We start from the raw sequence: 27,866 nt of genomic DNA on the forward strand, positions 1-27,866 counted from the left end.
TTAGGCCATCATCTGTAAAGCCATTTGCAGTAGTCCCAGTTGCTGCTGCTAAAGAAGATAGTTCTTTTGGCCCCTCTTCTATGCAAAGCCAACAAACGTTCAACCAACAAAGGTATATGTTCAATTTTCATACTCACTAGTTCTAGTCTTGTCACTTGTACATGTTATATGTTTGCTTTAAATTTCAAGTTTTGAGTTGAACTTTCTTTGAACTTTAATAACATTCCTGGTTTGTTATGATTAGCTAGTCTATCGTTGGCATGTACATAGTCTTGGTTTACATAGTGCTGTTTTTTCAGGTTTATTGTTTTACTAAAGAGGTGCTCAATATTAATGAACAAAAATGAGTAGCACTTAGTATTGCTTGCAGATGACTATGATTTGCTCTATTCGGTATGCAATTGTGAATAATAGTCCTTTGATTTTGATTCTTATGCTTTTAATTCTTGATTATTTTGGTATTTCTCAAGTGATGATCTTTTGGAGTTATGCTTGCAGTGAAGGCTTTTCCAAAAGATGACCAAACAAAGTGATTAGACATAACAATTTGCTGCTATGATTAGGCCAACCACCAAGTAAGATAGATGGTTGTTTTGAATGAATAGAATTTGTTAATATGGGACATGTTCTACATGTTGACTTCCTAACATCTGATCTGTTTCATACTCTCAAATATTTTTTTTGTTTTAATTCTTGTTCCTTAACAAGACAATATCATGACATTGGTATATTTTGATAGAGTTGTTTCTTTAAAAATGGTATCTCCAACTCTCACTACAAAATTCTTCGAAAAAATAAAATAAAATTATTGCAACTTTTTAGTTATAAATAAACCTCACTTTTACTCAAAATGAATTAAAAAACAATATTTTGTCACAAGTTCTTAAAAATGTATTTTTAGTCACAACCTATCATATATATATATATATATTTAGTCATAACAAAACTAAATGTATTTTACACTTTTATTATTAAGTGTTTCTACAAAAATTACATTTGTTATTAAGTGTGTTACTCTTTTAGTTACACTCGTAAATCACATTTACCACAAATATTATTCAAATTATAAATATCATCAAAACTAAATAATAATATCATTTCTAAATGCCACTAGTGAATCTGACCAAAAATTTGTGTGAAAAGCCCAAGAATATTGCTTTGTTATTTGCTTTGCTTTATAATCATTATATATTGAGGAAATTACACCAAATATGAGAATTTTTTATAAACTTTGAAAAATATGGCAGTTTTTTTTTAAAGTTTTTTATGGCATATTTTTTTTATTTACAATTTTATGGGAGCTTTTTTCCCATATATTTGTAAAACTTTATTTGTAGACCATATTTTATCATTTATACTTTTTTTGGTACCTATTTTTTATTTTTTTTAATAATTTTAATTTATTTGTGTTAATTTTTATCATTTCTTTCGACTCAGTTGCTTACTTGTAGCACAATTATTTGAAAGACCAGCGGAACAAAAAAAAAAAAAGAAACAGAAACCAACAACGCACATATTCCTCATTTATAATATAAAAACATATATAATTATAAATTTATCGGGGTAATCATTACTTTTGTTTTCCTTTTTTTTTGGTTTGGAAGGAATACTTAACAGGGAAGAGACCTGTCACAGAAAAAACTTCACTGCAGAGGATGAATTAGAGGAGGGAGAGATTGCAGAATGATTAGTCCAATGAGGTACTCAAAACGATCCTCTAATGGAAGAAGACAAAAGTTAGAAGTGGATCATTGATCACTGATCTTGATCAACATTTTCCCTGTGTTTCGGTTTGGCAAGCGATAGTCGGTTAAAAAAAACCATCAAATCTGTGATTGATTGCTTCTGAGGCATTAGATTAATTCCTCCAGACCAACGAAATGGATATGTGAGATCTCTTTGGTTGCCTTCTCATGTAATTTTGCTGTTATTTCTTTGCTTTGCATACAGTGTTATAGCTCACCCCTTCGATGGTGCAACAATTTTGTCCCCAAAAAAAATTAACAAGTTTGTGCTAATATTATGAATAGTCTGTGGATGTTCATGTATACAGACCACTTTTCTAAAACGTTTCATATAATTTTATTGAAAACATCAAGTATTTCTTGGCAAGTTATGGTGACATTATTACAGTCTTATTATCAAACTAGCCAACAAGTATGATAACACAAAACATATAATACACAGATACCCAAATGTTTGCTTTAATATATGTAGTACTGGCAGCTAGTTCCACTGATATGTTTGCTTTATTTTAGTCATTTTAGTTCCACAAGTGGAAAAACTTGTTTCAACCTAAAAATATTTTAAACATGAAATAAATAAGCCAACAAAAATTGAGAATTTTAAAAATATTTCTGAGTTATTTTTTTAGGTTTGGCTCAGTAACTAGTTATCAATGAGTTATTTTAATAGGAGTAACTGGTTATCTTCTTCTTCTTCTTTCACTCGAGTACTTGCCACGACAGTTAAAATTGATAGTAGTAACCAGTTATTGTCACATTACTAAAAAATCTAAATTGATAATCGTAACTGGTTACAGCGAGATTTGAAAAAAAAATCAAATCTAAAAAAAATAATCAATTGCTATGGTACTTGGTTGCTTAGTCAGGTGTGAAAACAAAATCAAATCTAAACAAAAGAATCTAAATTAATCGCTATTGTAACTGGTTACATTTAGGTTTAAAAAAAATCTGATATGAATAAAATGATTCAGGCGTCATGGAACCTAGTTACTTAAACAGATTTGGAAAAAAAAAACCCAGAAAAATCAAAAGTTTTGTTTGCTTGTTTTTTTATGTCTTGTACTTGTATTCTGAATAAATTTTGTAAACCTATTGATACATTTTTTTAGCAAACGTTCTAGTTCTATTTTTTTAAATAATTAATAAACACATAAATATTTATGTTAGAACCTTATTTGATGAACGTTTGGCTGCTAAACCTATATCCAATTGATCTAAACATCACAGAGAAGAACCTTTTGACAACTTTTGCCCTTTTCAACCAAAAAAACTAATCAGCTAACCTAAGATTTCATATGTTAAAAGTACCCTAAAATATTCAACTACCTAGCTTCTTATACTACCCTAGTCTACACTAAATAATAGCAGTCAACTTTTCTTAAGTACATTTCTTAAATTAAATCAAATATGAAGTCAAGTACCTGGTTACTTAAACAGATTTAGAAAGAAAAAAAAAACCCAGAAAAATTGAATATGAAGTTCAAAATCAGATGTGAAAAAGAAGAAAAAGAATAAAACTAGATTTGAAGAAAGAAAAAGAAGAATAAGAAAGATCGAAGAAGAAGAAGAAGAAGAAAATCAGTTCGTCGTCGTCGTCGGAGGCAGCGGCGAAGGTAGCATCGCCGGAAGAAATCTGAGGAGAGATCGTGAGAAAGAAAATAAGAAATAAGGAAGAAATGAGGAGGAGAAAGAAAGAAATGATATGAAGAGAGAGAGATCGTGAGGAGAGAAGAGAAAATAAGAGAATTAAGTTTATGGTAATTTATTTACCATATTTTAAACTATTTTTCCAAAACTTACCATGTTTTGTACAATTTTTTTTTTCCCATAAATTTAGAAACTATATATATTTTTCCAATATTTATGTAAACTTCTCTTATATATTCTCATATCCTCTTATATGGTAATTAGCTAGTACTTCAACAATTATTTTGGTAATTATTTCAATGGTGAAGCACTATTATTTTGTCTTTTATGATTCTATTTGAACCATTTTACAAACACACAAGGTCTAAAAAGTAATTTATTAAAATATAGAGTCTGAACAGATAATGAGACAAAACACGGTGTCCAAAATGGTATATACCCTAATTATAATAAGAATAAATAGCATTTTTACCCCCGAACTATGACCACTGTATGATCGTGCCCCCCGAATAATTTGTGATGTTAAAAATTCCCCCCGAACTATGCACGTTATTGAAATATGAGACTTCTGTTAGATTTCGTCCTAGGTGGCTAACAGAATGATGATATAGCATTTTGTCTCTTGATGTGGCAGTGCCATGTGTAGAATAATTAGAATTTTTTTCCCCCGAACTTTGACCACTACCAAATTGTGTCATTTTTATTAAAACTAATTTAATTTAAAAAATGATAATTAAATCCTTAAATTTTAAAAAAAAATCATTTCAAAAGATTAAGAAAATAATCAATCCTAAAAGTTTCAAATTAATTAAATAAAATTCAAATACTCAAAAAATAAAAATCTAATTAATAGAAAATATTTTTTTTGTACTTTTTCTTTTCTTTTACTATATAAAATAAATATATTTAAATATAAAATTAAAAATAAATCATAAGACAAAGTTTTTTCCCCTTTGTCCTCCTCTTAAATTAAAATTTTTATTAATTTATTTAAGTATTTCGTCCACCTCTTTAATTAAATTTTTTTTCTTTGTTTTAGTATTTATTTTAAATGTTCATTCTAAAATAGTTTTAATTAATATTGTAAAAAAAAAAAAAAATAGTTATTTGTTGATAATTAATTTTTTTTTATTTATTAAGGATTTAATTATTATTTTTAAGAAAAAACATATATATATTTTTTATAAAAAAGGCACAATTTGGTAGTGGTCAAAGTTCGGGGGGCAAAATTTCCAATTATTCTACCCATGGCACTGCCACATCATGAGACAAAATACTATATCATCATTCTGTTGGCCACCTAGGACGAAATCTAACAAAAGTCCTATATTTCAGTAACGTGCATAGTTCGGAAGGAATTTTTAACATCGCAAATTATTCGGGGACACGATGATCATAGTTCAGGAGGCAAAAATACTATTTATTCTAATAGTAAGGATCGCAAAAAATTAAAATTGCAACCCGATCAATTAAAATAATAATAAAAAAACAAATTATCATAACTACTAGTTTATATTTTATTATATGTTGACTTTATGTTTTAATATACGACAAGACTTTGTTTTGTAATTTATTTATATTGATAGTTGGAATATATTATTGTCATAATACAGGCTGTTATAGCTTAGATCAAGGAGATGAGCTCTTCCACCAATATTAATATTAATATTAATACATTATATACAATTGGATGAATATTATAACATAAAATGAACAACTCAACTTTTGATAAAGAATTATTATACTCTTCTTTTATCATTTCGTTGTCATTACAGTCATATTTTCATATTGCCATTGCTTTAAGTTTTTTGTGAACCTTTAACAAAACTGAGTTAGCTACTGAAGTGAAGTGAGACATGGCTGAACTTGTGATCGGTGCTTTTCTCTCTGCTTCTTTTGATTTTTTGCTGGAAAAGATAGCTTCTCCTTATGTTGAGGAGTTCTTCTTCAAGGGAAATCAAAGTTGTGTTTCTGAGAGGCTTTTCAAGCTGAAGTCAACGTTCAACTGTCTCGCTGCTGTTCGTTTCGAGGTGGAGAACAAGAAAATCAAAAACCCTGCTGTGGAGATGTGGCTGGACGATCTTCTCGACGCTGTGGATGATGCTGAGGACTTCTTTGGCGATGTTGAATATGATGCTCTCAAACCGAAGAAAGCTGCTGAGTCAAGGAAAGCAAGAAGAAAGGCAAGTAAGTTACTCTCTCGTTTCTTCTCCAAACCTTCGAATTCAATTGATCGTAAAAGAAACACCGATATGGAAGAGATTCTTCTGAGATTGGAGTTGTTGGCAAATCAAATTGGAATCTTGAATCTAGAAAACAATGTTGTTGAGGTGAAACCATCAGAAATGTTGTTTGTTAAGACTTCACTGCCGGATGAACCTGAAGTTTATGGTAGAGAGAATGACAAGGATGCTTTAATGAAGTTATTAATGTCAGATGATGTATGCGGTGATCAAAAGATATGTGATGTCATTCCCATAGTGGGAATGGGTGGGATTGGAAAAACTACCCTTGCTCAAACCCTTTTCAATGATGAAGAAGTGATGAAGATGTTTGAACTGAAGGTCTGGGTGTACGTTTCTGATAAATTTGACGCCATGGCTGTGACAAAAACCATTCTTCGACAAGTAGCTCCGGATGATGCTCGTAATGACATGGATTTGAATTCGCTTCAAGTCAACTTGGCAAAGAAGTTAATGGGAAAAAAGTTTTTGATTGTTCTAGACGATGCTTGGGCGGATGATTATGTTCAGTGGAAGGAAGTGATGAAGCCTTTCAAGGATGGAGCCAAAGGCAGCAAAATAGTAGTAACAACAAGAAACAAGACAGTTGCCGATAGCATTGGAACTGTCGATCCATACTATCTCAAAGAATTATCAAAAGATGAGTGTTGGAAACTATTTGCAAAACATGCTTCTCGGGGAAATCTTAATATGTTTAATGAGAATCCAAGATTGGAAAGTATTGGCAGAGAAGTTGCTAAGAAATGTAATGGCTTGCCTTTAGCTGCTAAAGTTCTAGGAGGGCTCTTGAGATCAACGTTGGATGCTGAGAAGTGGGAACAAATAGCAAAGAGTAATATTTGGGAGCTGACAGATAAAAGGAGCAAGATTCTTCCTGCAGCTTTAGAAGTGAGCTACCACTATCTTCCTGCACACTTGAAAAAGTGTTTTGCTTATTGTTCAATATTCCCAAAAGGTTATTTATTTAAAAGACAGGAGTTGGTCTTAATATGGATGGCAGAAAATCTCGTGATGCATCAGAGGGGAATAGAAGAATGGAAGAAGTTGGTGATGAGTATTTCGATGAACTAGTATCTCTGTCATTTTTTCAAGCGAACACCGACTACTCGACTGATTCTTATTTCGATATGCATGATCTTATAGTAGATTTGGCTAGAGCTGTTTCTGGAAAATATTGTTGTTTGTTAGAGCATAATGAAGATATTGATAAGTTTGAGAAGAAGACTCGTCACCTTGGATGTGCCACGGAAGTCCTTTGTTATGGTGATAAGATATCTACTTATGATTTTAAAGCTACTCGTTTGCGAACCCTTTTGTCAATAAGATCTGGTTTTGGTGGTTCATTGGTTCCTAAGGAAGTAGTGCACGATTTGCTGCCGAAGTTGAAGTGTTTGAAAGTTTTATCTTTTCATGGTAGTAATATCACTGATTTGGCCGATTCAATCGGTGATCTAAAATATCTTCGTTATTTAGACCTTTCTGGCACCAAGATTGTGATGTTGCCCGAATCTGTAACTGTATTGTACAATTTACAGACATTGAAATTAGAAAATTGTTATCAACTTCAAACTCTGCCTAAAGATATGCATCATCTCATTAATTTGAGACATCTTATTATCAGCAACGCTAGCCTAGTAGATATGCCGAGCCAAATAAGTAAATTGATGAATCTCCAAATGTTGACAACATTCGCTGTGGGAAAGGATAGTGGTGCTAAAATAGAAGAGTTGGCAAAACTTCCGAGTCTACAAGGAGAGCTTTCCATTAAGAAGTTAGAAAATGTGGCCAATATTACCAAAGCATCGGATCAAGTCAATGTACTAAATAAGAAGCAACTTGAGAAATTGAGTTTGGTATGGACTGCTGATGATGTTGTTGTTGATCCAAAACATGGAGAGTGTGTGCTTGAAATGCTTTCACCTAACACAATGTTGAAGCAGATCAAGATTCTTGGTTATCCAGGCACAAAATTTCCAAATTGGGTTGGGGATGATTCATTCAGCAACATTGTTGAAGTAAGGCTTGATACGTGTCGACGTTGCTCCAATCTACCTCCTCTTGGACAACTGCCTTCACTAAAAATTCTTTACATTTTAGGTTTTGATTCAGTAACGACTGTGGGTGCTGAGTTTTACGGGAATAGTACTGCGAAGAAGAAGCCATTTTCATCATTGGAAACCTTAAGCTTCAGCAGGATGTCATCATGGGAGCAATGGCATTCAATGCAAACTGAAGATGCAGCAACATATGGAAAGCTCAAAACACTTTATATTTCTAATTGTCCTAAGCTCATTGGGGATTTGCTTCGATTCCTTCCTTCATTAACAAAGATTGAAATTGATGCAGATAAGCAGTGTGCTTTAAATATCCCAAGATTACTTTGTGTCACAGAAATGAGGATTAAAAAATTGGAAAATGTGGAATCATTGTACGAGGCAATAAAGGCAATGAATCCTTCTTCTTCGACTGGAAGTTTGCTTACCACTCTCACTCCTCTTCAGTCACTTACTTTGAGTAACTGTGGGTCATCCTTTAGATCCTTCCATATGGGTTTATTTCCCACTCTCCGAACTCTTGAAATAAGCTACTGCGATTACTTTGAAGCCCTCTCAATGTCTGGTGGTCAATGTCAGGAACTAACTTCTCTGTCTATCTCTTGTTGTGATAGCTTTGTGTCTTTCCCAAATGGTGGACTTATTGCTCCCAAACTGAGAATATTTTATATTTTTCTTTGCCCTAAATTGAAGTGGTTGCCTGAGAAGATGACTTCCCTCTCATCTTTGAAAGATTTGACAATCAGAGGTTGTCTGTTGGTAGAGACTATTCCTGAAGGTGGTCTGCCCATTAGTTTGTCTAAACTTTGGATAAACTATCATCAACTTTTGAGGATGAAATGGAATCGGCAAACATTACCCCATCTCAGGAATGTTACAGTTGAAGGATATAAAGAAGATTTGGAATCATTTCCGGAGGAAGGACTACTGCCTGCCACTATCACCTCTCTTTCTATCAATTACTTTCCAAAACTTAGAGGCCTGGACAAAAATGGGCTGAGTCAACTCACCTCCTTGCAACAACTTCACATCTGGCGGTGCTCTGAGTTGCAGACATTATCAGAAGAAGGGTTTCCAACCTCCCTCAGCTCTTTGCAGATATGGTATTGTCCTCTGCTGAAGAAAATTTACGACACAAAGGAGAGTGAGAATAAGGAGGAGTACTCGAGCAAGATTAGTCACATGCCACGTGTTGTATTTTATTGAGCTTGCATTTACCATACGTCACATCCCAATCTTTCGCACAACTACTCTGAATGTTAAATCAAATAACTGAGGTATGTATTTGCTCTTTTTAGGCAATCTCAATTAATCGATTGATCTCTTCGTATTTTTCTTCTATTAATCGTTGATCTAGAGAGATAATAGTTATCGGTATTGTTTTACATATCCTCAAAACTATTTGTTAGTTATTGCAGAATTACTATGAGAGCTACAACTGTTGAAATCCATATCAGTTCAGAATGGACCAAAATATCAAAATGGGAACTCAGGTTAGCAAAATTCAATACAAAAGTTTCAGATTTTATTTTTCTGGCTCGAAACACATTTCATATGGAAAAAGACATCAAGCAAGTACACCATTTTCTTACTTTTGATCTCAGGTGTCACCCTTATGATATTCAGTAAAATAATTAATGAAAATTGAAAGCCTTAGCCATCCTAGTCATAGACATGTTTGTTTACGTAGAGATGTGATTATTTGTATCAACAACATCATTTTTTGCTTTTTCTTTTTCAAAGGCCAAAGTTTCTTTGGAGAATATTTGCAGAGAAGTTCTTGTTTTGTCTCTGAAATTTACAAAGATTTTATGCTTTTGCCTAATTACTCCATGATGAAATTTATGTGTATCTATCTTTACTTTTGCAGAACAATATATTCACAGCTAGATCAGCTTCTATCATGGAGTAATTTTATGTTCACAAGTCTATGGATTCATTTCAAGAGATGGAAGTGTAATAACCCGGAATTTTTTTTTTATTTTATTTTACATTTTATTTTATGTAAGACAAATTTTGTGAATTAATTTTTATTAAGAGTTCGAATAATAATTAGTGAATATTATTTTAACTAAATTTTAACTTAGAGGTCTGAATAAAAATGGGCTTAAACATGGCCACCGTTCCTTTTTGTCGAACAGGGCTGACTTGGTTTTGCAGGAGTTTAGAGAGGAAAACTCTTAAGAATTTTGATTGATTATCGAAAAAGAAATATACAGCTAGCTATAGGAATTTTTTTTTTTTAATCATTCTATTATATAAAATTAGTAATCTGCTGGTTAAATGGAGTTAGTTTTATGCTTTATAATAGCTCTCTATATGTTAATGAATTCTCATGTTCTTGAATTTTCATAATTTATTGGTAGTTCCAGCCTAAAGATTTAGAGAGGGAAAACTTTAATAATTTTGATTGACTTCAATAAGAAATATACAGCTAGCTAGGATGTATATATATATATATATCTATATAGATCAGAACATGGAAAGAACTATAAATACTCAAGTGCTGCTCTTCAGTTTTTCTTTGATGATTTTGGCTTCCTGTTTACTTAGATACTTTCTTTGGTTAGTGTCTGAGCTGAGCATGTTGGTGATGATTTTCTTGGCAAAATAATATCCTCATAGAGAAGAAGTTCTCCCAAGGAAGTCTGGGATTGAATATCATATTGATCCTTAAGCAGCCCAAACACAGGTGTTAGAGTCCATGTTTCTGCCTAATTACTCAAATGATAATTTCTATGCGTGTAAGTCTTTACTTTTGCATTGCAATTCACAATTGTATCAGTTTCTATCATTAATTCAAGAGATGGAAGGCACTGTGGGAAAAGAAAATATCATTATCATTATAATCATCAATGATTTACTGTTTTATTACAAATAGGGAGTAGAGTACAAAAGATTAAGAGACATTAAAAAGGTATCCTTGTAATTGTTTCAGAGTCATTTTGCTGAAGTGAGAGTTAGGTTGTAGAGTCCCAGTAGCTGTGCTGTTGCTAGAGAAGATGGTTCTTCTGGCCCCTCTTCCATGCAATGAGAACAAAGTTAGGTGAACAGTTGAGATTGAGTTTCAACCTTATTTGCAATCCGATCCGATCTATATATATTTTTATAATTCTTTGTTGAATGTGGAAAGTGCTGTAAAATTTGCTCTTCTTATAGCTAAGATGAGATCTATTGTTAAATCCAATAGAGACATCATCATGTGAGGTGAGGAGCAATTGATTTGAGATACTTGAGAGCTATGTTCTTTTGGCAGTTGGTTCATTTAACCTCAAAAATACCTCCACCGACACAAACTACTATAAATAAAGTAAAAAAAGAAAAGATCAAAACTGATAAATTATCACTCTTAAACCTGCAGATTACTAATTTTAGGCATTCTATGGTGGTGATATTTTGTAAGCCAGAAACTCTTACATTATAGAATGCTTCAAAGCTCCTCCCTTTGATTATTCTTGTCTCTTTCATGTTGTGGATGATATCTGCATCAGATTCAGATAGACATTGGGAATAATTACAACTGAAAAGCATGCATGATTTGGCAGAAGGTGTCAACCAAGATTGAAAATTTTACTTACCTTAATCATTGGTGATGAAGTAGTAGTAATCACAAGGATAGGATGTTTCATATCAAATATTATTGATCCTCATATCTAATACAAACTAGTAAACATCATCAAACATAATAAAATTGCTAAATCCAACGAATTAAGTTGTGTAACATTAAAGAATGGAACTGACAAGATATGATAAATTTTAAATTACTGTCAGTTTGAACAAGTGCTGTCAGTTTTGCTTTCTTGGTTGTATGCATTGTGTATTGCAGGTTAGATTGAAGTCTAAAAGATGTGTACTAAAGAGAGGTAGGTGTGGTGTTTGATTGAGTGACTATATAGGGACCTTGTTGACTCTGCTGCCTTGGACGTAGGACCTGAAGCCTTTCAATAATGGGGTAAGAGGCAGCAAAATAATAGTGACAACAAGAAACAAAACAGTTGCGGATAGCATTGGAACTGTTGATCCACACTATCTTAAAGAATTATCAAAAGATGAGTGTTGGGAACTGTTTGCGAAACACGCCTCTCGTGGAAATCTTGATATGTTTATTGAGAATCCAAGATTGGAAAGTATCGGCAAAGAAGTAGCTAAGAAATGTAATGGCTTGCCTTTAGCTGCTAAAGTTCTAGGAGGGCTCTTGAGATCGACGTTGGATCTGCTATGCTAAAGAAGAACAGTGCTTTTTTTGTGTTAGTATTTCATCTTAATTAAGAAGCTACTAAAATTTATCACAAGGTTCGTACTTGATCATCGACACCACATCTCTCTCTCTCTCTCTCTGAGTTATTGTTGGTTAAGTCTTGGCAACATCTCAAACTTTATTGTCACAACATTTGGTACAATTTCATGTCAGATCTAGTCTGTCTGGTTATTTCTGTAGAGCTAGCTAAGACGCGGTTTCTTCATTGTACTTTTCTTAACGAATAAGAAGACGCCACGTGTTGAGAAGAGGGTTATTTAGTAAATTACTAGAGGAAAAGTTACTGGAATGATGATTTTATCCCGGGGCTTTCGTTGGTGATACACAAGATATTCAAAGTTACTGGAATGAAGAGGTTAATTGCATATTCAAAATATTGTATATTGTTATATACAGAAGATATTTTTTTTATCTATATACATATTGTCATTTACCATCAGTGGTGGAGCCAGTGACAGTACAGTGGGGTGGGGGTAAAAAAAAATTACGAGAAATTCCCCCTTACAGAGGTTACCGGTGTACTATTTATATTTTTTTGTACGTAGATAATTAGTGTCTTAATTATGTTTAATATAATTATGTACATTGTAGTCATAACAGACATCACATAAATTTTTAAGAAATTTTGAATAATTTAGGGTACCAAAAATAGAGTTCAAATATTTATGTTGCACAGGTGTATAATTTTTTATACACGAGTATAACAAAATATTTGAGTTGCAATTTCGACATCGTAAATAATTCAAAATTTCTAAAAATATATATAAATTTAAATATGAGTATAATTATTTCCTAAAAGAATAATTCATTAGAAACTAGATAAATGTAAATAATTATTAAAAAAGAATAAGCACTAAATAAAAATAAATAATAAAATTAGTTGAGATTTTTTTATTTTATTTTGAGCTGTCTAATAGCTCAACTTTATACTAACATATAATAATATTAGTTTATCAAAGTTTCATACCAAAAACCAAATTTTACTTATATATATGTATTGTATGTACGTATAATATTTTTTTACTTATATGTAGACAAAATTGTTAAAATTTTAAACAAACTATTAAAATTTTAGACTTTTTTTATAGTAAAATAATTAACTAAATAATTGTATTTAAATAATAATAATTTTAGTTTTACTTTTAAGATCATAAAACTCTACAATAAACTTAGTGTGTTAGTTGTTATAAGTGTAAGTATTTAAGCAAAAAGAAATATTTACTTTCTAAACAATTTGAGACTTTACATTTCTCTTTTATTAATTTTGAAAACTTATTCATGTATTAAATGCTACTAAAAATATATTCTTAACAATAATTTTTTTTGTTTGTTCAGATGGTTGGGTAGACTTTGTATTAACTATAGCAAACATAATTTTTTGATATGTTTATTGAGAATCCAAAACTAGAAAGTATCGGCAGAGAAGTTGTTAAGAAATGTAATGGCTTGCCTTTAGCTGCTAAAGTTCTAGGAGGGCTCTTGAGATCGACGTTGGATGCTGAGAGATGGGAACAAATAGAAAAGAGTAATATTTGGGAGCTGACAGATAAAAGGAGCAAGATTCTTCCTGCAGCTTTAGAAGTGAGCTACCACTATCTTCCTGCACACTTGAAAAAGTGTTTTGCTTATTGTTCAATATTCCCAAAAGGTTATGTATTTGAAAGACAAGAGTTGGTCTTAATATGGATGGCAGAAAATCTCGTGATGCATTCGGAGGGGAATAGAAGAATGGAAGAAGTTGGTGATGAGTATTTCGATGAACTAGTATCTCTGTCATTTTTTCAAGTGAACACCAAATACTCGACGACTAATTCTTATTTTGGTATGCATGATCTTATAGTTGATTTGGCTAGAGCTGTTTCTGGAAAATATTGTTGTTTGTTAGAGCATAATGAAGATATTGATAAGTTTGAGAAGAAGACTCGTCACCTTGGATGTTTCGGGGAAGTCCTTTGTTATGGTGATAAGATATCTACTTATGATTTTAAAGCTACTCGTTTGCGAACCCTTTTGTCAATAAGTTCTGGTTTTGGTGATTCATTGGTTCCTAAGGAAGTAGTGCACGATTTGCTGCCGATGTTGAAGTGTTTGAAAGTTTTATCTTTTCGATATTGTGGTATCACTGATTTGGCTGATTCAATCGGTGATCTAAAATATCTTCGCTATTTAGACCTTTCTGGCACCAAGATTGTGATGTTGCCCGAATCTATAACTGTATTGTACAATTTACAGACATTGAAATTAAAAAATTGTCGTCTACTTGAAACTCTCCCCAAAGATATGCATCATCTCATTAATCTGAGACATCTTATTATCAACAACGCTGGGCTAGTAGAGATGCCAAGTCAAATAAGTAAATTGACGAAACTCCAAATGTTGACAACATTCGTTGTGTTGTGGGAAAGGATAGTGGTGCTAAAATAGAAGAGTTGGCAAAACTTTCAAGTCTACGCGGAGAACTTTCCATTCAGAAGTTAGAAAATGTGGTCAGTATTACCAAAGCATCAGATGGAGTCAATGTACTGGATAAGAAGAAACTTGAGAAATTGAGTTTGAAATGGGTTGTTAATGATGTTGTTGTTGATCCGAAGCATGGAGAGGTTGTGCTTGAAATGCTTTCACCTAACACAACGTTGAAGCAGATCGAGATTCTTGGTTATCCAGGGACAAAATTTCCAAATTGGGTTGGGGATGATTCGTTCAGCAACATTGTTGACATAAATCTTAGGGGGAGTCGGCATTGCTCCAATTTACCACCACTTGGGCAACTGCCTTCACTAAAAATTCTACACATTTCAGCTTTTGATTCAGTAACGACTGTGGGTGCTGAGTTTTACGGGAATAGTTCTGCGAAGAAGAAGCCATTTTCATCGTTGGAAATCTTAATTTTCGAGCACATGTCAGCATGGAAGCAATGGCACTCAATGCAAACTGAAGATGCAGCAACATATGGAAAGCTCAAAACACTTGAGATTAAATATTGTCCTAAGCTCATTGGGGAATTGCCTCGCTTCCTTCCTTCATTAACAAAGATTGAAATTGATGCAGATGAGCAGTGTGCTTTAAATATCCCAAGATTACCTTGTGTCACAGAAATGGGAATTACGAAATTGGAAAATGTGGAATCATTGTACGAGGCAATAAAGGCAATGAATCCTTCTTCTTCGACTGGAAGTTTGCTTACCACTCTCACTCCTCTTCAGTCACTTACTTTGAGAAACTGTGGGTCATCCTTTAGATCATTCCATATGGATTTATTTCCCACTCTCCGAACTCTTGATATATACGACTGCGATTACTTTGAAGCCCTCTCAATGTCCGATGGTCAATGTCGGGAACTAACTTTTCTGTCTATCTCTTGTTGTTGTAGCTTTGTGTCTTTCCCAAATGGTGGACTTATTGCTCCCAAACTGAGAGAATTTCGGATTTCTCTTTGCCCTGAATTGAAGTGGTTGCCTGAGAAGATGACTTCCCTCTCATCTTTGAAATCTTTGGAAATGAGAGGTTGTCCGTTGGTAGAGACTATTCCTGAAGGTGGTCTGCCCATTAGTTTGTCTACACTTAGGATAAACTATCATCAACTTTTGAGGATAAAATCGAATTGGCAAACATTACCCAATCTCAGAAATGTTATAGTTGAAGGAGATGAAGAAGATTTGGAATCATTTCCGGAGGAAGGACTACTGCCTGCCACTGTCACCTCTCTTGCTATCGATACATTTTCAATTCTTAGAGGCCTGGACAAAAATGGGCTGAGTCAACTCACCTCCTTGCAACGACTTTACATCTTGTCGTGCCCTGAGTTGCAGACATTATCAGAAGAAGGGTTTCCATCCTCCCTCAGCTTTTTGCAGATAATTCGTTGTCCTCTGCTGAAGAAAATTTACGACACAAAGGATAGTGAGAATAAGGAGTACTGGAGAAAGATTAATCATATACCACATGTCGATATTATTTGAGCTTTGCATTTACCATAAGTCACATCCCAATCTTTCACACAACTACTCTGAATGTTAAATCAAATAATTGAGGTATGTATTTGCTCTTTTTAGGCAATCACAATTAATTGATTGATCTCTTTGTATTTTTCTTCTATTAATCGTTGATCTATAGAGATAATAGTTATCTGTATTGTTTAACATATCCTCAAAACTATTTGTTAGTTATTGCAGAATTACTGTGAGAGCTACAACTGTTGAAATCCATATCAGTTCAGAATGGACCAAAATATCAAAATGGGAACTCAGGTTAGCAAAATTCAATACAAAAGTTTCAGATTTTATTTTTCTGGCTCGAAACACATTTCATATGGAAAAAGACATCAAGCAATTAAACCATTTTCTTACTTTTGATCTCAGGTGTCACCCTTATGATATTCAGTAAAATAATTAATGAAAATTGAAAGCCTTAGCCCTCCCAGTCATAGACATGTTTGTTTACATAGAGATGTGATTATTTGTATCAACAACATCATTTTTTGCTTTCATTTTTCAAAGGCCAAAGTTTCTTTGGAGAATATTTGTAGAGAAGTTCTTGTTTTGTCTCTGAAATTTACAAAGATTCTATGCTTTTGCCTAATTACTCCATGATGAAATTTATGTGTATCTATCTTTACTTTTGCAGAACAATATATTCACAGCTAGATCAGCTTCTATCACGGAGTAATTTTATGCTCACAAGTCTATGGATTCATTTCAAGAGATGGAAGTGTAATAACCTGGAATTTTTATTTTATTTTATTTTATGTAAGACAAATTTTGTGAATTAATTTTTATTAAGAGTTCGAATAATAATTAGTGAATATTATTTTAACTAAATTTTAACTTAGAGGTCTGAATAAAAATGGGCTTAAACATGGCTACCGTTCCTTTTTGTCGAACAGGGCTGACTTGGTTTTGCAGGAGTTTAGAGAGGAAAACTCTTAAGAATTTTGATTGATTATCCAAAAAGAAATATACAGCTAGCTATAGGATTTATTTTTTTTAAACATTCTATTATATAAAATTAGTAATCTGCTGGTTAAATGGAGTTAGTTTTATGCTTTATAATAGCTCTCTATATGTTAATGAATTCTCATGTTCTAATCACAGCATTTTGAATTTTCATAATTAATTGGTAGCTCCAGCCTAAAGATTTAGAGAGGAAAACTTTAATAATTTTGATCGACTTCAATAAGAAATATGCAGCTAGCTAGGATGTATATATATATATATATATATATATATATATAGATCAGAACATGGAAACAACTATAAATACTCAAGTGCTGCTCTTCAGTTTTTCTTTGATGATTTTGGCTTCCTGTTTAGTTAGATACTTTCTTTGGTTAGTGTCTGAGCTGAGCATGTTGGTGATGATTTTCTTGGCAAAATAATATCGTCACAGAGAAGAAGTTCTCCTAAGGAAGTCTGGGATTGAATATCATATTGATCCTTAATCCTTAAGCAGCCCAAACACAAGTGTTAGAGTCCATGTTTCTGCCTAATTACTCAAATGATAATTTCTATGCGTGTAAGCGGATTGTACAAAAGATTGGGAGACACATGAATAAGTGTCCTTGTAATTTTTTCAGACAGAGTAATTTCTGGTGAAAGAGAAGTTGTTGAGAGACTTGGAGAATTGTGTTGATGCTGTGTATTGAAGCAGAGCTAGTTTGCGAGTCAGCAAGTTATGGTGCTAGGCAGGTAGCCTGTTGAAGTTGTATCGTCTTTGAGATTTAGTGGACGAGCTCGACTGGATGTAGGTCATTATCTTTGAGGCTGAACCAGTATAATTGTTCTGTGTTGGTTTGCTTGTGTGTGTGTGTGTGTGTTATTTTTGTGATCTGTTTTTCTACTTGGTCTTCTTGTGTAGCTTATATTGTGAGTCTTGGTGTTGGATTGAAACCCAACAGAATCCTTGTATAGCATGTTTTAAACTATTGAATAAACATATTTAGTAGTTTATTTTAATATTGAATCCTTGCTTTTGGACTTGCGCTGTATCCCCTGTAACTCATGTGAGAAACCAGCTTTATCAACCAGAACTAAGTTTAGTAAAACATTGGTAAATTTAGCTACTTCTTATTTATGTATATATGTATAGACACATGTTAAATTGCACTGGATTGCTGTATTGAGTATCTTGCTCAGTTTTTCATCATTCTAGTTTAATCTGCTATGCTAAAGCAGAACAGTGTTTTTTTTGTGTTAGTATTTCATCTTAATTAAGAAGCTACTAAACTTTGCAGTACATGATGAAACCTGATTAAATACAAATCAATTGATTCCACAAGATTGAAGTTGCAGATGCCTTGGCTATTAAACTTGTGTAACGTCTAATTTAACTTAGTGTTGTCAGCAATGAAAACTACTACAACACAAAATTTATCACAAGGTTCGTACTTGATCATCGACACCACATCTCTCTCTCTCTGAGTTATTGTTGGTTAAGTCTTGGCAACATCTCAAACTTTATTGACACAACATTTTGGTACAATTTCATGTCAATCATCTAGACTACAATAACTTCGGTATGTATTTGCTCTGCCAATGTGTTTATTTTGTTTAGCACATTCCTTGATCTGTTTTACTTATTGTTCTTCGGATAGTGATCGTTTTACTTTTGAGATTTTTATGTCTCAAGATGTTTTGTTATTTTTCTTTTACATATCAGAATTAAGAGTTCAGAGTGCCTATTTCTTTCAATTAACATGTTATTTCTTAATTTAAGCTCCAACACAGTGCACATTTTTCTTTTTCATGGACAAGTGTTTTGGTTCAAGTATAGTTTTTTTATTGAAGTGACCAATATTACTTCAATCAAACAATCACCCCGTACAATAAGTGAGACTCTAAGAGTTGTGTACTGAGACTCTAAGAGTTGGAACTATTTGTGCAAGATCATTAGAATTGAACATTTTGAAGGAAGCTTGTTGAAATCAGTTACCAAATAAAAGGTCTTGTTACTTCTGTTTTCTTAACTTGCTTTTGTTAAGTGTGCATAAAAGGGTGTCACCTCTCTTTGTTTTTTACTTACTGATCATTTTGTAATCAAAAGCAAGAAAACTTAGAGTGTGGTGTGTGAAGACAAGAGAGATTAGATTGTTGTGAGTTCTGGGAATTCTTTGTACAGGGAAGTGAGAATATTATAGAAGAGGGTGACACCATTGTTTTGTGCTACCATTACAGATTAGTGCAGAGGAGAAGAACCAGCTCTATATATCTTGCTGTTCACATTCTATTATTGTTCTAATATTCTCTAGTTCAGTGCTGTTCGAATTTCTGGTTTGAACAAGTGCTGTCAGTTTGGCTTTCTTGGTTGTATGCATTGTGTATTGCAGGTTAGATTGAAGTCTAAAAGATGTGTACTAAAGAGAGGTAGGTGTGGTGTTTGATTGAGTGACTATATAGGGACCTTGTTGACTCTGCTGCCTTGGACGTAGGACCTGATTATTTACGACATCCCTCTGCTATTTGAGTATAATTGATTGTCCTCTGCTGAAGAAAATTTACGACACAAAGGAGAGTGAGAATAAGGAGTACTCGAGCAAGATTAGTCACATGCCACATGTTTTATTTATTTGAGCTTGCATTTACCTCATTCAGACAACTCTTGACATTAAATCAATTAATTGAGGTATGTATTTGATCTTCATATGCATTTATTTTGTTTGTTCAGTTTTATTCTCTATATTTATGACTTCTTCATTTTGATGATTTCAGCTTCACCATGCTTTCACCACTTAACCAATGCCTAATCGTTAAAGTCTGGCTTTAGCACATTCCCAGGTTTGTTTTACATATTGTTATTCGGATGCTAACTGTTTTATTTATTCATATTTTTTATGTCTCAAGATGTTTTTGTTATTTTTCTTTTACATATCGAAACTAAGACTTCAGAGTGCCTATTTCATTTTCTTAATTAAAGCTTATTCAACACAAGTGCACATTTTTCTTTTTCATGGACAGGTGTTTCGGTTTAAGTATCGTTTGTTTTCTAAAGAGTGCAATATTATCTCAATCATACAAAATAGTGTTACTGTGTGTGGTTTGTTATGGTAGATATTCTTATGTATTGCTCACTTTGATTTGACAGGCTGTATGCAAACTGAGAATCTAAGATCATTACATTTGAATTGTAAAGAAGGAAGCTTGCTGAAATCAGTTGCCAAATTAAAGGTCTTAGCTAATTCTGTTATTTCTGTTTTCTTAACTTAGTTTTGTCAAGTGTGTAAAAAAGGGTGTCACCTCTCTTAGAATTTTACTTACTGATCATTTTGTAATCAAAAGCAAGAAAAATTTGAGTGTGGTGTGTGAATACAAGAGAGTTTAGAGTGTTGTGAGTGGTGTGTGAATATATCTTGATGTACATATTCTATTATTGTTCTAACATTCCCTAGTTCAATTAATATTTTTTTATTACTGTTTGAATTTCTGTTCAAACAAGTTGTTGTTCAATTAATATGCACAACAGGTTAGATTGAAGTTGGTGTTGAGTGTTGCATCCTCACCAAAGCTCTTGAGTCCCTTGTTACAATTTCAGATGACGATAAGAAAGCCCTGTTTTCGGTGGACTGACTTGAGTTTGTTCAACCAATGGAGTGCATGAGCTACTAATTTAAATGAGGTGTGTTTACAATTTACAGTTTGGGTTCATATTGTCAGATCACACTGCTTGAATCTTGTATGTTTTGTATGTATTTTTCTTCGATTAATCGTTGATCTAGAGAGGTATGATTTTAAATATCCTCAAAACTTTTTGTTAGTTATTGCAGAACCACTATGAGAGCTGCAACTGTTGAAATCCATATCAGTTCAGAATGACCAAAATATCAAAATGGGAACTCAGGTTAGCAAAATTCAATACAAAAGTTTCAGATTTTATTTTTCTGGCTCGAAACACATTTCATATGGAAAAAGACATCAAGCAAGTAAACTATTTTCTTACTTTTGATCTCAGGTGTCACCCTTATGATATTCAGTAAAATAATTAATGAAAATTGAAAGCCTTAGCCATCCCAGTCATAGACATGTTTGTTTACATAGAGATGTGATTATTTGTATCAACAACATCATTTTTTGCTTTTTATTTTTCAAAGGCCAAAGTTTCTTTAGAGAATATTTGTAGAGAAGTTCTTGTTTTGCCTAAATACCCCATGATAAAACTTATGTGTATATATCTTTACTTTTGCAGAACAATATATTCACAGCTAGATCAACTTCTATGAGGGAGTAATTTTAAGTTCACAAGTTTATGGATTCAATTCAAGAGATGGAAGTCACACTTGGAAAAACTATAAGATTGGGACGAAATTCAATATCCAAAGCGGTGTCATATCCTCCTTGGAAGGCATTGGGGGCATTACTTTAAAGTTTATTTAGTTTTAAACGTCCGATTTTTACCAAAGTTGATCGCAAGGGTCCAGTTGACCCCGAATAGTCATAGTCGTATTTTTGTGGGTCTAGTTAGGAAAAGTCGGGTCGTTACAGGAAGGCACACTGGGAAAAGCTATAAGATTGTGTACACATTTATCATGATTTTAATTCAATTAAAATAAAATTGTTAAAGTTAATGTCAGTTTACTTAAAACCGTTAAAATTGACAGAATTTTAAAATAATTTCATTAAAACCAAGAATTGCTGTTATCTACACATTTTTTATATAGAAGAGATTAGTGAATTATGTTGAATTAATATTTTTGAATGCTTAGTTATCTCCAACTTATGATTTTATTTAATTAGAATATACATACAATTCTCACTTTTTGGATCTCAAATCAAATACTAAACTCATATTGAACATAATCATCCACAAATATTGAAAGTAAATTAGATAAATCAACATATCAATTGAAGGGAAAACAATGAACAAATTATCATAAACAAGAATCTAGCATTTATGATTTGGTTACACCTTGACTATAAAAATGAAAATTAAAATGAGTTTGAAATTCAGATTTCTTTCTTTAGTGTAATGATACATTTGCAAAAAAATCAAAATTTTATTTTATTAATAAAATATATCAATTAAATTAACACCAAACAAACAAAAATTAAAGATTTGGTATGAATCAAACATAACAAAAATTCAGAATTTAAAACTAAAAGTTACTGCATTTGCTATCAAACTCAACTCAGTGCATGTTTGTGAATTGTCATTCTCAATAAATTTAAATAAAGCTTGAAAATAAAGAAAAAAATAGTAGAAATATTTACATGTTCAATTGATTGATCTGATAAATATTATTATTAGTAAAGCCTACTTTTGCAAATGTATGATCGTGATAAGAGAATATGAGTGGATATGCTTTTATGATCATGATAAGAGAATATGAGTGGATATGCTTTTATGATATCATATTCTCTTATCCTTTCATTTCCATTATTGCTATAAGCTTTTTATGAACCTTTGAACAGTCAGTACTGCAACAACTGAGCTAGCTAGCTACTGAAATAGTGGACTGAAACATGGCTGCTGAACTTGTGATCGGGTCTTTTCTCTCTGCTTTTGATTTTTTGCTGGAAAAGATAGCTTCTCCTTATGTTGAGGAGTTCTTCTTCAAGGGAAATAAAAGTTGTGTTTCTGAGAGGCTTTTCAAGCTGAGGTCAACATTCAATTGTATTGCTGCGGTTCGTTTCGAAGTGGAGAACAAGAAAATCAAAAATCCTGGAGTGGAGAAGTGGCTGAACGATCTTCTTGAAGCTGTCGATGATGCTGAGGACTTCTTTGGCGATATCCAATATGATGCTCTGAAGTTCAAGATAACTGAGGCAGAAACAGAAAGAAGAAAGGTAAGAAAGTTATTCAATTTCTCAAATCCTTTTAACTCAGTTCAACGTATAAGAAACAACAACATGGAAGAGATTCTTATGAGATTGGAGTACTTAGCAAATCAAATTGGAAACATGAATTTAGAAAAGAATGTTGTTGAGGTGAAACCATTAGAAATGTTGTTTGTTAAGACTTCACTGCCGGATGAACCTGAAGTTTATGGTAGAAAGAATGACAAGGATGCTCTAATGAAGTCTTTGACATCAAATGATGTAGGCGGTGATCAAAAGATATATGATGTCATTCCCATAGTGGGAATGGGTGGGATTGGAAAAACAACCCTTGCTCAAACCCTTTTCAATGATGAAAGAGTGAGGAACATGTTTGAACCTAAGGTGTGGGTGTACGTTTCGGATAAATTCGACGCCATAGCTGTGACAAAAACCATTCTTCAACAAGTAGCTCCGGATGATGCTCATAATGACATGGATTTGAATTCGCTTCAAGTCAATTTGGCAAAGAAGTTAATGGGAAAAAAGTTTTTGATTGTGCTAGACGATGCTTGGGCGGATGATTATGTTCAATGGAAGGAAGTGATGAAGCCTTTCAATAATGGGGTAAAAGGCAGCAAAATAATAGTAACAACAAGAAACAGAACTGTATCAGATAGTATTGGAACTGTTGATCCACACTATCTTAAAGAATTATCAAAAGATGAGTGTTGGGAACTATTTGCAAAACATGCTTCTCGGGGAAATCTTAATATGTTTATTGAGAATCCAAGATTGGAAAGTATTGGCAGAAAAGTTGCTAAGAAATGTAATGGCTTGCCTTTAGCTGCTAAAGTTCTAGGAGGGCTCTTGAGATCGACGTTGGATGCTGAGAGATGGGAACAAATAGCAAAGAGTAATATTTGGGAGCTGACAGATAAAAGGAGCAAGATTCTTCCTGCAGCCTTAGAAGTGAGCTACCACTATCTTCCTACACACTTGAAAAAGTGTTTTGCTTATTGTTCAATATTCCCAAAAGGCTATGGATTTCAAAGAGAAGAGTTGGTCTTAATATGGATGGCAGAAAATCTTGTGAAGCATTCTGAGGGGAATAGAAGAATGGAAGAAGTTGGTGATGAGTATTTCGATGAACTAGTATCTCTGTCATTTTTTCAAGTGAACACTGAATACTCAACTGATTCTTATTTCGGTATGCATGATCTTATAGTTGATTTGGCTAAAGCTGTTTCTGGAAAATATTGTTGTTTGTTAGAGCATAATGAAGATGTTGATAAGTTTGAGAAGAAGACTCGTCATCTTGGATGTGCCACGAAAGTCCTTTGTTATGGTGATAAGATATCTACTTATGATTTTAAAGCTACTCGTTTGCGAACCTTTTTGTCAATAAGATCTGGTTTTGGTGGCTCATTGGTTCCTAAGGAAGTAGAGCACGATTTGCTGCCGAAGTTGAAGTGTTTGAAAGTTTTATCTTTTCGTGATTGTGGTATCACTGATTTGGCTGATTCAATCAGTGATCTAAAATATCTTCGCTATTTAGACCTTTCTGGCACCAAGATTGTGATGTTGCCCGAATCTGTAACTGTATTGTACAATTTACAGACATTGAAATTAGACAATTGTTATCTACTTGAAACTCTGCCTAAAGATATGCATCATCTCATTAATTTGAGACATCTTATTATCAGCAAAACTAGGCTAGTAGAGATGCCAAGTCAAATAAGTAAATTAACGAAACTCCAAATGTTGACAACATTCGTTGTGGGAAAGGATAGTGGTGCTAAAATAGAAGAGTTGGCAAAACTTTCAAGTCTACGCGGAGAACTTTCCATTAAGAAGTTAGAAAATGTGGCCCATATTACCAAAGCATCGGATCAAGTCAATGTACTGGATAAGAAGCTACTTGAGATATTGAGTTTGGTATGGACTGCTTATTTTGTTGTTGATCCAAAACATGGAGAGGTTGTGCTTGAAATGCTTTCACCTAACACAACGTTGAAGCAGATCGAGATTCTTGGTTATCCAGGCACAAAATTTCCAAATTGGATTGGGGATGATTCGTTCAACAACATTGTAGACATAAAGCTTAGTAGGTGTCGACATTGCTCCAATTTACCACCATTGGGGCAACTGCCTTCACTAAAAATTCTTCACATTTCAAGTTTTAATTCAGTAACGACTGTGGGTGCTGAGTTTTACGGGAACAGTTCTGCGAAGAAGCCATTTTCATCATTGGAAACCTTAAGCTTCAGCTCCATGTCATCATGGGAGCAATGGCATTCAATGCAAACTGAAGATGCAGCAACATTCAAAAAGCTCAAAACACTTGAGATTTCTAATTGTCCTAAGCTCATTGGGGATTTGCCTCGCTTCCTTCCTTCGTTAACAAAGATTGAAATAAGCAACTGCCATTACTTTGAAGCCCTCTCAATGTCCGATGGTCAATGTCAGGAACTAACTTCTCTGTCTATCTCTTATTGTCATAGCTTTGTGTCTTTCCCAAATGGACTTATTGCTCCCAAACTGAGAGAATTTCGGATTTCTCTTTGCCCTAAATTGAAGTGGTTGCCTGAGAAGATGACTTCCCTCTCATCTTTGAAATCTTTGACAATCGAAAGTTGTCCATTGATAAAGACTATTCCTGAAGGTGGTCTGCCCATTAGTTTGTCTAAACTTAGGATAAACTATCATCAACTTTTGAGGATGAAATGGAATCGGCAAACATTACCCAATCTCAGGGATGTTAGAGTTGAAGGAGATGAAGAAGATTTGGAATCATTTCCGGAGGAAGGACTACTGCCTGCCACTATTACCATTCTTCGTATCTTTAGCTTTCCAAAACTTAGAGGCCTGGACAAAAATGGGCTGAGTCAACTCACCTCGTTACAACAACTTTACATCTGGTTCTGCCCTGAGTTACAGACATTATCAGAAGAAGGGTTTCCAACCTCCCTTAGCTCTTTGTGGATAGCTGATTGTACTCTCCTAAAGAAAATTTACGATCCAAAGGAGAGTGAGAATGAGTACTGGCGAAAGATTAGTCATATACCCCATGTCGAATTTATTTGAGCTTGCATTTACCATACGTCACATCCCAATCTTTCACACAACTACTCTGAATGTTAAATCAAATAATAGAAGTATGTATTTGCTCTTTTTAGGCAATCTCAATTAATTGATTGATCTCTTTGTATTTTTCTTCTATTAATTGTTGATCTATAGAGATAATAGCTATCGGTATTGTTTAACATATCCTCAAAACTATTTGTTAGTTATTGCAGAATTACTATGAGAGCTACAACTGTTGAAATCCATATCAGTTCAGAATGGACCAAAATATCAAAATGGGAACTCAGGTTAGCAAAATTCAATACAAAAGGCATTGGGGGCATAACTTCAGGCCGAGGGCAACCACGATTCATCAATAACTAATGTAAGTTTTGCTATCTTGGTTGACACCTTTTGCCAAAACATACTTTTCAATTTCAATTTATGTCAATTTTAATGTCTCTATGAAACAAGCAATGTTCTGAGGGCTCTAAGATAGTTTTCTCAACATGATCCATATTTGTTCCAAGTCTGGCTTACCACAATCCCAGGTTTGTTTTACGTCTTCGAATATTATTCAATTTTTTATAAAAATATTTACTTATAATAGTATGGTAGGACCTATAGTAATTTGAGATTATTTTACATCTCTAAAGATGGTTCTTCTTCTTCTTCTTTTCTTTTCAATTAAAGCTTCAGCTCAAGTGCACATTTTTCTTCTATATGAGGTATTATAATATGAACTCAGTCCAATTTTTTGCATATTATTTTCAATATATATAGTTTGTTATGGTTGATATTCTTATTCATTGCTCACTTTGTTTTGACAGGCTTTATGTACACTGAAAATCTGAGACTGGAATTGTTTAGAATTCTATATTTATGAAAGAAGCTCTTGATTCCCAATTATGATTTCACATGATGATGATGATGTGGCACAGCTGCAAAGAAAGCCTCTGTTTTGGAAGACTGACTGGAGTTTCATTAAATGCCCAGTTTCCACGAGTTTTATACTCTACTAAATTCTTCAGGTGTGTTTAATTACTATTTACAGTTTGGGTTCACACTGGTAAATCACTTCTTATGTGTTTTTCTATATGTATTTTTCTCTCTAATGATCAGGAAACTATAAATTATGAGGGTCTTGTAACATTTTCTTGGAATACTTTATAAGATATCCAAAATACGCAAGATCTGTTAATTGTTGTGGATTATAAAATGTGTTATATGTGCATATATAGCCTTATACTTTATAGCTTTTATGGCTTTCATCATTACACAGAAAAAAAAGCATATAATATAATACATATCATTGTACTGTCTTCTTTTTGAGAAATACAATACATTTTTTCATTGTATTATGATTTTGAAAGTTTGAATTCCATGTCCACATGCTGCATTATGATTTTTATCTTCATTGTCTTTCTTATTTTGTTACCAATTTCCTTTTCTTCTGTGTTTGTTTTTTTGCTTAAAAAATAATAAAAAAAATTGTTCACTTTGTTTTGACAGGCCTTTTGTGTACTGAGAATCTAAGAGTGGAGTCATATGTGCAATAGATTGTTCCAAAGAAATTATTCAGCAAATGGTGTGGTGTGCATAAGACACTTGAATGCCTAGATAGCCCAAGTTGATGTGCCCCCAATTCATCAGCTAGGGATATTACTGGACCAGATTTTATCATACACTGATTTATGTTCTCAAGTCTATGAGTTGAAATTCTTGAATCCCTTTTCGGAAAATCTGTATGATTGGGACAATCATTGAGGGCATCCTCTAATCATCATCAATGATTTAGGCAAATTTCACATCTTGGTTGACTACTTTTGCCAATACATACTTTTCACTTAAAGGCAATAAATAAGTAGCTTTCACAATAAGAAACAAGCAATGTTCATGTTAGATTGTAATTTGGTTATTTGGATTTTTGCGGGTTTAGGCTTGTTTAGATCGATTACTATTTTCATAATCATCTTGTTTCTTCTTATTATTTTGATGTTTGAGTTGAGATGTTTTTTATTTTATCTTTATGTAATCTTCTTATTACTGTTTTCCTCCGCCATAAGTGAGGATTTTTAATAAATTTGGGAGGAGATCACTCGTGGACAGGT

General features: G+C 33.1%; 4 protein-coding genes and 2 long non-coding RNA genes across 17 annotated transcripts; 5 read left to right on the forward strand and 1 right to left on the reverse strand.

The window, feature by feature from the left end:
• Positions 1–5,248: 5,248 nt before the first annotated feature.
• LOC133825863 (putative disease resistance RPP13-like protein 1) lies at positions 5,249–6,623 on the forward strand. The gene is made up of 2 exons (XM_062258756.1): positions 5,249–6,523; positions 6,591–6,623. The coding sequence occupies exons 1-2, from the start codon at positions 5,249–5,251 to the stop codon at positions 6,621–6,623; spliced, it is 1,308 nt and encodes a 435-aa protein (XP_062114740.1).
• LOC133824838 (putative disease resistance protein At3g14460) lies at positions 6,484–9,932 on the forward strand. Of its 2 annotated transcripts, none has more exons than XM_062257836.1 (3): positions 6,484–8,966; positions 9,099–9,182; positions 9,560–9,932. In XM_062257836.1, exon 1 carries the CDS (start codon positions 6,625–6,627, stop codon positions 8,893–8,895), a length of 2,271 nt encoding a protein of 756 aa, XP_062113820.1. In that variant the 5' UTR covers positions 6,484–6,624; the 3' UTR covers positions 8,896–8,966; positions 9,099–9,182; positions 9,560–9,932. The 2 variants fall into 2 exon arrangements, with proteins under 2 accessions (XP_062113820.1, XP_062113821.1); XM_062257837.1 differs by having other exon boundaries at positions 9,108–9,182.
• A 579-nt stretch (positions 9,933–10,511) lies between these two features.
• Positions 10,512–12,342, reverse strand: LOC133824848 (uncharacterized). Its single transcript, XR_009888584.1, has 2 exons — positions 11,268–12,342; positions 10,512–11,171 (listed from the first exon to the last, which is right to left on the reverse strand). It is a non-coding gene; the product is annotated as an uncharacterized LOC133824848 (long non-coding RNA).
• A 1,989-nt stretch (positions 12,343–14,331) lies between these two features.
• Positions 14,332–16,923, forward strand: LOC133824842 (putative disease resistance protein At3g14460). The gene is made up of 3 exons (XM_062257844.1): positions 14,332–15,978; positions 16,120–16,194; positions 16,571–16,923. The coding sequence occupies exon 1, from the start codon at positions 14,560–14,562 to the stop codon at positions 15,904–15,906; it is 1,347 nt and encodes a 448-aa protein (XP_062113828.1). The 5' UTR covers positions 14,332–14,559; the 3' UTR covers positions 15,907–15,978; positions 16,120–16,194; positions 16,571–16,923.
• Positions 16,924–19,598: 2,675 nt separating this feature from the next.
• Positions 19,599–21,494, forward strand: LOC133824846 (uncharacterized). Of its 2 annotated transcripts, none has more exons than XR_009888581.1 (5): positions 19,599–19,716; positions 20,024–20,106; positions 20,402–20,554; positions 20,694–20,776; positions 21,122–21,494. It is a non-coding gene; the product is annotated as an uncharacterized LOC133824846 (long non-coding RNA). The 2 variants fall into 2 exon arrangements; XR_009888582.1 differs by having other exon boundaries at positions 19,605–19,716; positions 20,703–20,776; positions 21,122–21,488.
• Positions 21,495–22,239: 745 nt separating this feature from the next.
• On the forward strand, positions 22,240–27,745 carry LOC133824835 (putative disease resistance protein At3g14460). 10 transcript variants are annotated; one of them, XM_062257825.1, is made up of 6 exons: positions 22,240–25,847; positions 25,980–26,140; positions 26,230–26,306; positions 26,449–26,483; positions 26,586–26,786; positions 27,268–27,745. In XM_062257825.1, the coding sequence occupies exon 1, from the start codon at positions 22,396–22,398 to the stop codon at positions 25,774–25,776; it is 3,381 nt and encodes a 1,126-aa protein (XP_062113809.1). In that variant the 5' UTR covers positions 22,240–22,395; the 3' UTR covers positions 25,777–25,847; positions 25,980–26,140; positions 26,230–26,306; positions 26,449–26,483; positions 26,586–26,786; positions 27,268–27,745. The 10 variants fall into 10 exon arrangements, 8 of the variants coding, with proteins under 8 accessions (XP_062113809.1, XP_062113805.1, XP_062113810.1 ...); XM_062257826.1 differs by having other exon boundaries at positions 22,241–25,847; positions 25,989–26,140; positions 26,412–26,483; XM_062257824.1 differs by having other exon boundaries at positions 22,241–25,847; positions 25,989–26,140.
• The last annotated feature ends 121 nt before the right edge of the window (positions 27,746–27,866 follow it).

Source organism: Humulus lupulus, chromosome 3 (genome assembly GCF_963169125.1).
Source record: "Humulus lupulus chromosome 3, drHumLupu1.1, whole genome shotgun sequence".
Classification (NCBI taxonomy): Eukaryota; Viridiplantae; Streptophyta; class Magnoliopsida; order Rosales; family Cannabaceae; genus Humulus; species Humulus lupulus.